General features: G+C 32.2%; 1 protein-coding gene across 6 annotated transcripts in view; it reads right to left on the bottom strand.

Moving 5' to 3' along the window:
• Atr (ATR serine/threonine kinase) overlaps positions 1-13,364 on the bottom strand; it is a 111,507-nt gene that overhangs the window by 52,884 nt on the left and 45,259 nt on the right. For all 6 annotated transcript variants that reach the window (XM_058574885.1, XM_046431924.2, XM_058574886.1 and 3 more), the window contains 5 exons: positions 11,969-12,175; positions 10,858-10,971; positions 6,406-6,521; positions 3,523-3,643; positions 1,111-1,248 (listed from right to left, as the gene is read on the bottom strand). In XM_058574885.1, coding sequence (XP_058430868.1) covers positions 1,111-1,248; positions 3,523-3,643; positions 6,406-6,521; positions 10,858-10,971; positions 11,969-12,175 — 696 coding nt within the window. The remainder of the gene's footprint in view (positions 1-1,110; positions 1,249-3,522; positions 3,644-6,405; positions 6,522-10,857; positions 10,972-11,968; positions 12,176-13,364) is intronic.

Raw genomic sequence — 13,364 nt, 5'->3', positions numbered from 1 at the left:
TATCACTTAAAAATTTTTTTAAAATGTAGGAAAATAAGTACCTATGTTGGATAAGAGAAGCCATCACATAAAATTGTCAAAATCTATAAAAAGACTTATAAATTTGGCATTAACAAAGATTTTTTAAAATCACTAGTAATTTTTAAAAATCATTTCAAAATACGACCAGCAACTGGCATCCAGAATTCAGAACTTCTACCAACTGATCAAAAGGACACACATATACATAACCTGTAATTACTATATGGCAACAGTTAAATAAGCTATGGTACAACTAATAAGTTATACTACTGAAGGATTATATTTATGCAGTATATTTTAAAAGGGGAATCTATAAATTGGTAATATATAGAACAGTACCTACAAAAGAATACCAATTTAAAAACCCCAAATGAAACAAAACCAATTGTATTTTAAAAAAAAAAAAAGCCTGGAAACAGTATACATCACTCTAATAATGGTGATGAATTCTGGAGATATAGCATCAAAAATGGTAATCAAAGGGCACACTTTGATTTATTTGCACAATTTGGACTTTTACTGTAAGTATATAACAATATGGGCTGGGATTGTGGCTCAGTGGCAGAGCACTTGCCTCACACGTCTGGGGCACTGGGTTTGATCCTCAGCATCACGTAAAAATAATAAAGTCACTGTGTTCATGAAAAGTAAAAAAAAAATTTAAAAAAGAATAATAATATGCTAATTATACTATTAAAATTATCATAAAAAAGAACAGTGTTATATGTGGTTAAAAAACTAAACTATAAAATATAAAATGAAGAGTAAAATACTGCCCTTTCCTTATTCCTAATTCATAGTAGCATTCCCCAGAAAAAAACACTATCAATAGTTTCTTATGTATCCATTTCAACATGTTCTATTTATGTTTGGGTGTTAAATAATACTCTTTAAGATTTTCTACTCTAAGCCTTGCATATTTCTTTGATATTGAAAAGTTTTTAAAAGATTCTGCTCTGCTTTAGACATGCAGATAGGTGAATATACACAGTTAAACAGATCTACATTTCCTACTAATCTGAAGTGTTTCTAATACTAATAACATTGGAGAAGGTTTCACATACTCAGAATAAAAATGGTATTTCTCACCTCTTGCTGATCTTCTTGATTACAACCCAATAAGACATACACTAGTATATGTGGAAGAAGATAGATGGTCACCTTAAAATCATGCTTCATCATTATGCTACAACAGGTGAAGATTTTGCTGGCAAGATCATGCCGAACCTGTAAACTCAAATGGTTGAAGGAGAATAACTAGTTCGTTTATTCTATTGACCAAATTAAAACATTTAACACAAGATAATACATCATGGCAGAGAGGGTCCTCTTATGGAGGGAAGCATGTGCACTCAAGCAACTATGAGTTCAGATCACCACTTCTCTGGTCACTCTAAATGTCCCAAATGTCTGGGTGGCTGAGACCCTTCAGGCAATGAAGATACCTGAATTGCCAACTACCTCAGAATAATTGGTCTCACCCACTTACAATTCTTTTTTTTTTTCCCATTAAATCTTTTTTAAATAAATTATTTATTTATTCTAATTTGTTATACATGATGGCAGAATGCAATTCATTTCATATTACACATACAGAACACAATTTTTCAAGTCACTGATTATACACAAAGTATTTTCACACCATTCGTGTCTTCCTACATGTACTTAGGGTAATGATGTCTAACTCGTATCACCATCATTCCTACCTCCTTGCCCCCTCCTTCCCCTTTGCCCTATCTAAAGTTCCTCCATTCCTCCCACGCTATGCATCCCCACTGCCATTTTGAATCAGCATCCTCATATCAAAGAAAATATTTGGCCTTTGGTATTTTGGGCTTGGCTTGCTTCGCTTAGCATTATATTCTCCAACTTCATCCTGCAATTGCCATGATTTTATTCTCTTTTACTTCTGAGTAATGTTCCCGTATATATATATATATATATATATATATATATATATATATATATATATATATACCAGTTTCCCTATCCATTCATCTACTGAAGGGCATCTAGGTTGGTTCCATAATTTAGCTACTGTGAATTGTGCTGCTTACAATTCTTTTTTAATGTGTCATGTTTTCTTACGGATTAACTTTCCTAATATATACTTATTATATATTATATATACTTAGCTAACATTACATTTGGTACATTAATTCCTTAAGTAACATTTTAACCAAAAATTATGCTTTGGGAAAGAACATTAAGTATGAAATTTAAAATTTAAATAAGTAATAAATGATGATGATAAATTATAAAAAAAAAACAAAAGAAATATAAAATTAAATTACTTGGATATAAGTATTTCAAAACATGTTGTATAATTTAGATATTTACAATATTTAAAAATTAAATTTAAAAATTAAATTACTTGGGGTTAAAGTCAAATTTTATCAGTAAGACATAACTTTCAATTTACTAACACTACTGAACACCTAAAAAAGTTTTAAAGTTTTTTTTCCCTCAAATATAAAACCTTCACTTAAAACAACAACAAGGGGCTGGGATTGTGGCTTAGAGCTAGAGTGCTTGCCTAGCATTTGTGAGGCACTGGGTTCAATCCTCAGTACCACATAAAAATAAAATATTGTATCTACCTATAACTAAAATATAAATAAAACAAAACAAACAAAAATATTCCAAAGCTAGAGGTACTTAATTTAAATATATACACATACACACACACATTATACATGTTTCTAGTCTATTCATGAGAAAATGTCTTAAAATTGCCATTTATAATGAAAAATATATTTTAAAATACTAGTTAACAGAACTGTAAATTTAAAACACAAGTTGTGAATTTTAAGCATGACTTAAACATTTTCTTAGAACACAGAATACCATTTTGTCTCACAGACCTGTAAAATCTCACATTAGAAAAACATCAGAAACATAGCCGTAATTTTTCCATGAGATTTCATTTTAAAATATCTTTATTTTTTCCAGTACTAGGAATTGAACCTAGAGGGGCTTTACCACTGAGCTGCATCCCCAATGCTTTTTATTTTTAATTTAGAGGCACAGTATTGTTAAGTTGCCAAGGCTAGCCTTGAACTTACAAAAGTCCTACCTTAGCCCCCAGAGTAGCTGGAATTATAGGCATGTGCTACCATGTTTAGCAAAATTTCTTATTTTAGAGAAAGTTCAAATGATGTACCTTCTTTTAAAAGTGCCATTAAAGGATAATATATAGCATTCAAGTCCTTTAAATAGTACTATTTTACAATGTAAAATGTATAGACATAATGTAATAAACATTTTACAAACACATAAATTATATGGTAATTTGATAAAACAATTACCTTCTCAGAATGAAAACTATTAGAGTAACAATAGAAAAATTCTCTTTATTAATAAACATTTTCTTCAAAACTTTTTATCATTATCAGTACAATTATTTCCATTCCAGCTGTTTTGTGTTATGCATTCAGATAATGTTTGGGTTTACTTCAGAATTTCTGTTCAGCTAACAAATTCTGAACAGGGTTCTCTTACCTTTGTTATGAGATAACCTGCCCAAGATGCTGACCATTCTGCAAAGTTATTACCTAATTTACTTAAGTAAATTGGCTTCTTTACTCCAGACCAATCTGTTGACTTCTGAGAACTTTTATATCTGTAATTTTGAAAATTTGTTTATTAAAAAAATTAAGTATATATCTGTTTAGAACTTTTTAAAGAAAGTATAAGAAATTACATCAACTCCTTCACTGAGGTATTAGAACTATCTGCCTATTACAAAGAGAAGTTACTCTCTCTAGACCTAATTCCCCATCAGGGCCATGGTGTTCCCATTCTGATGCTCCTCAGGGTCATTATTACATTAATTACCACTTAATGTAATAAAATTACATATAAACTGAAAAAATTAAAGGAGAATATAAAATATGATTTGGAAGCAGCTTTTTAGATACAATTTTTAGAAAATTCCCCAGACTCTCCAAAGAGTAAATATCAACCAGTCCAAGGAACTGATGCATTTGCTGGTCTGGTATTTGACTATTTCATACAAAAGCTTTAATACAAAAGGAGGTCAACTACATTGAAACCGCCCAAACGAAGGGCAGTTTTTTTTTCAGTTCCTTATCTTTATGAGGCACTAATTTCCATAAACAGATCGCAGATCCCAGCTAGATAAATCTCCTAACTTCCACTAGTGAGGAATCATCTGAGAGAATCTTCTTATCCCTCAAATATAAAAGCAGATCATAAGATTTCTCATTGCTTTCCTAAGATCACTCTTGTACATGACAACTTTAAAGTTGCCTCTTATGGGGGCAGGGGATGTGGCTCAAGCGGTAGCACACTCGCCTGACATGTGTGTGGCCCGGGTTCGAACCTCAGCACCACATACAAACAAAAAAGATGTTGTGTTCGCTGAAAACTAAAAAAAATATATTAAAAAAATTCTCTCTCTCTCTCTCTTAAAAAAAAAAAAATGCCTCTTATGGGCTGGGGTTGTGGCTCAAGGGTAGAGCGCTTGCCTAGGACAGGTGAGGCCCTGGGTTCAATCCTCAGCACCACATAAAAACAAACAACAACAAATAAATAAAGGTTAAATTCTTTAAAAAAAAAAGTTGCCCCTTATAAAGGAATAACATGGAAATAATATGTTGGCATCTTATGAAATATTAAACTGAATAACAAGCGGGCAGACGTGTTAGCTTCTACTTCTTATTAAGTACCTCCAAAAATATTATTATTGTGTACCTCCAAAATACACCCCCAAATCAAGGAATTTGGTTGGAAATGTAGTTCAGTGGTAAAACACTTGCCTAGAATGCATGAAACTATGGGCTCAATCCCCAGCATTTCCACAAACACACAAATCAAATTTCCAAGGAATCTTTATTTACTTATGAAGTGCTGAGGATCAAACCCAGTGCCTCATGCATGTGAGGCAAGTGTTCAACCACTAAGCTACAACCCCAGCCCAATCTTTATTCTTAATAAATGATCATATGATATGAATGATATCAACTACATTTTTAAAATGAAAAAAAAAATTAAGACTTGGAAATGTTAAATGACTTGCCCAAAACTTTCAGTTAGCAAATGAGGAGCCAAGATTCAAACCATATATATGACTCCGATGGACATAAACTTTCCAGTAGATCACAGAAAGTCTTAGGTATCTAAATGCATTTATATAAAACACTGACTAAATAAATGGGGAAGTGTGGAGTCTTCAAAAAAATTTTTAATTTTAACTTTAAATTAATAAATTACACCTTTAATAACACTAGTCATAAGAAATAAAATGATGTTCAAAGCATTTCTAAACATAAAAGATTATCAAGTGAATAATACGCAAACTTTAGGGCTTAAATTTATAAGGAGTTTTGCTGCTAGTACAGACACTTGAGTAAGTCTCCAAGAAGTAACTTATCCATGGTTACATATGTAATAAACATATGGCTTAGAATACCTAAAATAATAGTTTTTAACTAAAACTCATAATTTTATGGATTTTAATTATTCCTATCAATTTTATTTATTTTGGTACCAGGGATTGAACCTGAGGCACTTAACTACTGAGCCATATCCTGAGACCTTTTTATTTTGGATTTTGAGATGGGGTTTCACTAAGTTGCTTGGGGCTTCACTAAGTTGCTGAGGCTGGCTGTGAACCTGAAATCCTCCTGCTCTGGCTTCCCAAGCCACTGGGATTATGCACCACGGCACATAGCCTAACAATGATTTAAACTGAAAATAAGATTAGAAAATACTTTTTTAAAAGTAGAGGGTAAAAATATATTCATGAAAAGAAACTGGGACAGATGAAAATCTTAAAATGCGATTACTAAACACTTTGAAATCAGTTCCAAACACTTAAACTTCTATATTTAAAACTCGTCAAATGTATTAACTCACATTCAATCTAAAGTAGATTCTTTCAGGCCAGGTGCAGTGGCGAAGGCCTGCAATCCCAGTGGCTCAGGAGGATCTCTTAGTTCAAAGACAGCTTCAGCAAAAGCGAGGCACTAAGCAATTCAGTAAGACCCTGTTTCTAAATAAAATACAAAATAGGGATGGGGATGTGGCTCAGTGGCTGAGCGCCCCTGAGTTCAATCCCTGGTGCCTTTACTCCCGAACAGAAGTAGATTCTTTCAAAGTACTACTGAGAGCTGAAGTTAAAAAAAATAATAACCAATTTTTTTTATGTCCATGAAATAGCCTAAATACTTAAAGTTATAGAATTTACCAAATGAGCAATGAGCACTTGTCATTTTAACAAAAATGTAAGAATAAATCACTGTAGAAAATATAAGAACATATTAAAATACTTCTAATATTAAAAAACTATATGATAAATAATATTAATTTTTATAACATTAAAGACGATTTTGGAAAAATAGTTTAAATGAGTCTACATACCTAGTATTTAGGTGCGGTTCTAGAATTTCCCGAACATGCTCGGGAAACCTCTTCCACAACTGGTGACCTCGGCCATTGCTCTGCATTTCTCTACAGTCATAAATAGATAGTAACTCCTACAAATATATATTTTACATTTGTAAGTCCAGAGTTAAGCAGATAAACCTTTATATTAACCAATGTTCTACATATTATGGCTATAAAGATACATAGAAAAATAAGCAGACTTTTAAAACTGTGGAACTGTAAACTTCCTTAGAACATTTATTTCAATGCCTAGAACCACTGAGATGCTTACTTAGTTTTGCAAAGCTGTGACAGTACTGGATATGAAGTCAGTTTATGCATAATATATACTGAACTATATAAATTAAGAGCTACTTAGAAGGAAAAAATAGAGTTTTCTATATTTGCAAAACTATAATCCTTTGAATTTTTCTTCTGCTGGGGATTAATCACAGGGCCTTATGCATGCTAACTATATGGTATACTACTGAGCTATAACCTCAACTGCCTATCCTTAGAATCTGATCTCTTATGAATCATGATGAAAGTCAAGTATAAATCCAAAACAGTACAAAAACTGAAGATGTCTTGAATTCTAGATCTAAAATACTGACCTTAAAAGTTCTGAAAACAGAATGCAAATATTAAAGATAAATTTACTTATTAGTATTCAAGCCCAAAGATTAAATGGTTATATTTTCCTTTTCTCAAAAAAAGTGGTGGGAATTTTGTAGATGAAGAAAAAAAAAATCCTTATTTTTAATATCTGTCGTTAAAATAGGACAAATATTTTAGGATATTATTTATATTTACATCATTACCTGTTACTCTTAGTCTCCTATTTCACTAAAAATGAACACATATAATAGATGTTTTTCTGGTATTTATAAAATATGAGCAGCAATTGGCAAAATATGTATTTTAAACTTATACTTAGTATACTTATTTATTATTTTAATTTTTATTTTATTTTTTATTTTTTTGATACTGGGATTGAACCCAGGGATGTTTACCCACTGAACTATATTCCTAGCCTTTTTTTTTCTTTTTTCTTTTCAGACAGGGTCTCACTAAGTGCTTAGAGCATTGCTGAGTTGCTGAGGCTGGTCTTGAACTTGCAATCCTTCTGCCTCCTGAGTTGCTGGGATTACAGCTGTGCACCACCATGCCTGGTATGTATACTTAGTTTTTTTTTTTTTTTTAATATTTTGGGTTGTAGGAGAACACATTTTTAAAAATACTTTTTAGTTGTCAATGGACCTTTATTTTATTTATTTATATGCAGTGCTGAGAATCCAACCCAGTGCCTCACACATGCTAGGTAGGCACTCCACCACTGAGCCACCATTCCAGCCCCACAATAACTTTATTTTATTTATTTATTTAAAAAAAATTTTTTTAGTTGTACGTGACACAATACCTTTATTTTACTAATTTTTTTTTTAAGTGGTGCTGAGAATTGAACCCACTGCCTCACACGTGCCAGGCAACCACCACTGAGCTACAACCCCAGTCCCATATACTTGGTGATTTTTTTTTAAAGTTGTAGATGGAGTTAATAACTTTATTTTATTTATTTATTTTTATTCAAACCCAGTGCCTCATACGTGCTAGGCAAGTGTTCTACCACTGGGCCACAACCACAGCCCTAAACTTAGTTTTTAAATAAAATTAAGAGGCCATATAAAAAGTTCATGAAGTAACCAAATTCCATTTTTCATTTAACTTTAAAATGTTATTAAATTTTGTTTGAAGGGCTGGGGATGTTGCTCAGTGGTAGAGTATTTGCCTCACATTTATAAGGCCCTGGGTTCAACCCCTGAGTACCATGCACATACACCCAACTTTTTCACTGTTTTTGTTTGAGTTCAGCTTTTTCGAATGTTCAGCAAATGTGCTCTAAAAGCAGTCCTTTGTACCTCCAATAACAAACTTACTGGCTCGGCAATTCTTGATTTTAGGACCAGTTATACTCTTAAAAAAACACGAATATGCTTACACGTCTAGGCTCTGCTTATTCCACAGAGAAAAAGCAGCAGCCAGACCACCACAACTTCTGTTCTCATCTCTAAGCAAGCCTGGCAATGTCAGTTATAAGTAACTATCTGATCTGCTTTCTTTCCTGTCATCATAGATGAATTCTCCTTATTTCTAATGAAGGCTACCCATTCCACTTGTATTCTATATTCTATGCCTATTTGCTTATTTAAAATATTACATCAGGGCTGAAGGCAGAGCTCAGTGGTAGAGTGCATGCTTAGCCTATATTAAAAAAAATACTACATCAATTCACTCCTACATCATCATTTTTCTATGTTCCCAAATAACACAGAAACATACTGTGATTTTTTCCATCTTTACTCTTCTTTCCTCCTCAGCTACTCTCCCATTCTTCTTTTCCATTTGTTCTTTTTAGTTATATATGACAGTAGAATGTATTTTGACATATTATACATACATGGAGTATACCTTCCTATTCATCTAAGTTGTATAAGATGTGAAACTACTTTGGCTGTGTATCCATACATGAACATAGGAAAAGACTGACAGATTCATTCTACTGTTTTTTCTATTCCCAGTCCCCCTACCTTTCCTTCATTCCCCTTGTCTAATACAATGAACTTCTATCACACCCATGTGTGTAAGCACTGACATATCAGAGAGAATATTCTGCCTTTGGTTTTTTGGGATTGGCATACTTCACTTAGCATGATAGTCTCTAGTTCTATCCATTTACCAGCAAATGCCATAATTTCATTCTTCTTTATGGCAGAGAATTATTTCATTGTGTACATATAGTATATTTTCTTTATCCATTCATCTGTTGAAGGGCACCTAGGTTGGTCCCAACTATTCTGAGCTGAGCTGCTATAAACATGAGGGTGGCTGCGTCACTATAATATACTGATTTTAAGTCCTTTGGGTATATACTGAGGGTGGGATAACTGGTAAAATGCTGGTAGTTCCCAATGGGCAATTTTCCTTTCTTAAACTATTATGCCTGTAATCAGCAATTTATGCAACAGATCACACAATATTTCTTGAAACTCTTGCCGTCTCAAAAATTACATTCTCTTATGTAATTAGTAGTTCATTCACTCTCAGTTTTCTTATTCCTTGATCTTTTCTCTGATTTCTTACTATCTAGGCTCAATTACTAGAATCTCTTTTTTTTTGTTTGTTTTTGAAATAGTCTTACTGTTACCCAGGCTGGCCTCCAGTGATCCTCCTGCCTCAGCATCCTGAACAAATGGGATCACAATTGCCACTGTGCCCAATTACTAGAATCTTAACCTATATTCCTCTTTTATCTCATCCAGACTGTTTGAAATATGCCATAATGAAAACATCCAAATTTTGTATCTGTTATCTAGATCTTTCATTATAAATTTCACATCTGAATGTCTAACCAAACACAGAACTTTCAGCAGAAAAAACTAGCTTAAAAAAGGGCAAACAAAGAGCAGCATGCAGTGGTGCATGCCTGTAATCCCACTGACTCAAGATGAGGCAGGAGGACCACAAATTCAAAACCAGCCTCAGCAATTTAGTGAGGCCTTAAGCAACTTAGTGAGACCATGTCTCGAAATTAAAAAGAAAAAAAAAGGGGGTTAGGGATGTGGCTCACTGGTTAAGCATCCCTGGGTTCAATTAAATAATTAAAGGCAAATAAAGTCACCAGAAATTATGTGTATGACAGACAAATGATTTTAATTATAGGTGAGTAGCCTTTAAATATGAATAAAAAATAAACCACATTAAAGAAAAGTGGGAAAAGATCATTTAGAACTCACAAAAGAATAATAAATGTGTTGAAGGTTATAACAACTATATTATAACATAACAAACAAATGCAAATTAAAAGATACATTTTACATCAGTCACTTTGGCAAAGATTTAATTTTTTAGGATGACTTTTTAAAAAAATAAAATCTATCAAACATACATTGCACTTGTTCTCATTTATATTTATACATATTTATACTATTGATATATTCAATTTAGTGTTAAAGAAATATAAATGTGTTCCTTGAATCATTTTTTGTAAAGGCAAAATACTGAATACAACCTAAATGTTTTAAATAAATTTCTTAACTAAACTATGGTACATTAATTGAAGAATAAATTGGAGATATAAGTACTAACACAGAAAATTAAGATAGACTGTGTAACAAAATAAAATAAAATTACAGAACATCATAAATAATATGATCATATTGTTTTGGTGGAACAAAACACACATATTTATGTGTACATTAAAATTGTAAAGAATCTATAATATTTTAAGAGGATGTACTTCTGTATTTTCTAAAAATACATGATTACTTTGATAATTAAAATGATAATTAAAAAAATAAGTGTTTTACAAAGATAGAATTTACAACTTTCTTACTAGAATTCAATAATGTAAGGCCCGAAATGACTACCACGTGCAAGCATTCTTACCTGAATGGCATAAGCAGCTGAATCTTGAGCTCTGCTGTTATCTGCATATGCAAGGAAAGCCCTTGTTAGCTCCATCAATAATCCGTAGGCAAAGCTTAAATCTTCTACTCCAGTCTCAATAAAAATAAGAAAAAAAATTAATAATAATTGGTATATAAAATTTCTTATAGTGTACTGTGCCTCCCAAGGTGACCTAGTTTCCTAGTGAATTTAGTGTAGAAAAAGGAAAGAACAGTGACGTTCAAATGAAGTTGGTACAAGGCTAAAACATAATCTATAGTTAAGAAAACAAATATACATCTCTTCAGGCTATTTTACTAGGCTATTTTCAGAGTGTATTAAAATCATTCAGTTTTCTGAATAGTCCTGACAATTTGCAATTATTTTTTAACTCCTAAAAAAGCAAAATGTATAAATAGCACTCCCTTAACTGCATTCTTTTCCAGTGCTGGGGATCAAACTCAGCGTCTTGCGAATGCTAGGGATATACTCTACCACTGAGCTCTACCTGCTAACTGCATTCTGCAGAGTCCAAGAGTCGCTTGAGAAACTCCAAGAAATACTTTCAATGTAACCTCCACTTAGAGATTTACTGACACATCGAAAGTTCCATTTAATTTTCTTTTACAAGGATTGCAAATTCATTTGGCTACTAAAACTTTTTGATATACTATTAGAATACCCAGGGAAGCTTTATTTGCAAGAACACAATGCACTAGATTGATAAGGCTCAGTTGCTTAAGGCTAAAGAGTTCCACAATAGTATTAAGAAACAGACTAAGGGGGCTAGGGCTGTGGCTCAGCCTTAGTGCACTTGCCTAGTATATGTGAGGCACTGGGTTTGATTATCGTGTAAATAAATAAAATAAAGGTCATCAACAACTAAAAAAATAATAACAAAAAAAAAAAAAAACAGACTTAAGAAATTACCTAAATTTTCTTATTTTGATCAAGCTGTCACTAAAGATAACTTGCTTCTTAAATGTAATATATATATATATATATATATATATATATATATATATATGCAATATACCATATATATATATATATCTATATCTCAAAAGATACAAAAGAAATCTTGTCATTCCAAATTTTTATGATTACTTACCACAAATGTAAAATCTTTTCCTTGGGTTTCAGTTGTTGAGAAATCTAATCGACCTGGATCTATTGCCCCTAACTCCCCTAAACACTCCCCACAGAGTAGGCGAGCTTGAGAATTTGCATCTTGACAACCTTTCAAAAGCACTGTCACCAACTGTGAGATAACAGGTTCCACTGTTTCACTATCAGTTGCATATTTTATCAGTTTTTCCTAAAATAAAAATGAAAAGGAAGTTTATATATAACTCCAACAAACCAGTGTTTTCCTAAACTATAAAGCTTAGAAATATTAAGAAATATCTCTCATAAATACTGAAAAAATTAAATTTCTCTATCTGCAATCTTTTCAATTAGTTTTTTAAAAATTTCAGCACCTTTTATTTAATACAGTATTTTCAAAAGATGATCATTTCAACATGTAATTGACATGAAAAAAATATCTGTGAGGTGTTTTACTTTCCTTTGATACTAATTCTTCAAAAGCCAATATGTATAAATCATCAGCACATCTCAATTCCTTTAAGTTACATTTCAAGTGTTAATACAACTTTTGGCTAGCTCAATGGCAGCACAGTCCTAAGTCAACAACTAATAACATAAAACAAGGAGGTATCAATAAGAAGCCCATAGAGGAGATAATGTAAAATACTAAAGAAATACTTTATTAATACTGAAGAAGGCAGGAAGATTTGATAACTATCCCCTATACCCCCAAAACTCCTGGGCCTGGTTATTTCTCCTGAATGTTCATTTATAATATTATTTGCTTCCCCTGCTGAGATTTGTTTTTTTAAGTTATTTTTATTGGAGTCAGTTTTGACAAAATTATATATGTTTACAAATTTATTTAAATACAAGAATATGCAGTAGTCTCTCGTAATATTTTAAAATACTTTCTTTGTTTTGAAGTTTATTTTTCTTGCTTTTGTTTTTGTTTTTTTTTTTGGTACCAGAGATTGAACCCATGGGTGCTTAACTACTAAACTACATCCCTAGGCCTTTTTATTTTTTGACTAAGTTGCTTAGAACCTCACTAAGTTGCTGAGGCTGGCTTAGAACTTGTGATCCTCCTGGCTTAGCCTCTCATGCTGCTAGGATTACAGGTATGCACCACTGCACCTGGCTTTGTCATTTCTTATTTAAATATTTGTGGTTTCTGTGTTTTTTCTTTATTTGACATTTACCTATTTTGCTGGTTTGGGGCGAATATCTGCTAGGATACGGCTGGAAAGATGTGTGTCTTTGAGTTCTTGTTCTTTTTTATCTCCTCATGTGTCCTTTAAGTCCTCCTTGCCTCTAACAGTTTCTTCTTTCTTACCTACGGTAAATTGATCCAGCTAGATATATATGCTAAATGAAATTAATCCTTACTGTAAAAAATATCCTATAACAATCTGTGG

Source organism: Marmota monax, unplaced genomic scaffold (assembly GCF_021218885.2).
Source record: "Marmota monax isolate L192 unplaced genomic scaffold, Marmota_monax_Labrador192_F-V1.1 WCK01_AAM20220418_F8-fsc00022, whole genome shotgun sequence".
NCBI classification, from domain to species: Eukaryota; Metazoa; Chordata; class Mammalia; order Rodentia; family Sciuridae; genus Marmota; species Marmota monax.
This window is presented reverse-complemented; position numbering and strand designations above follow the sequence as displayed.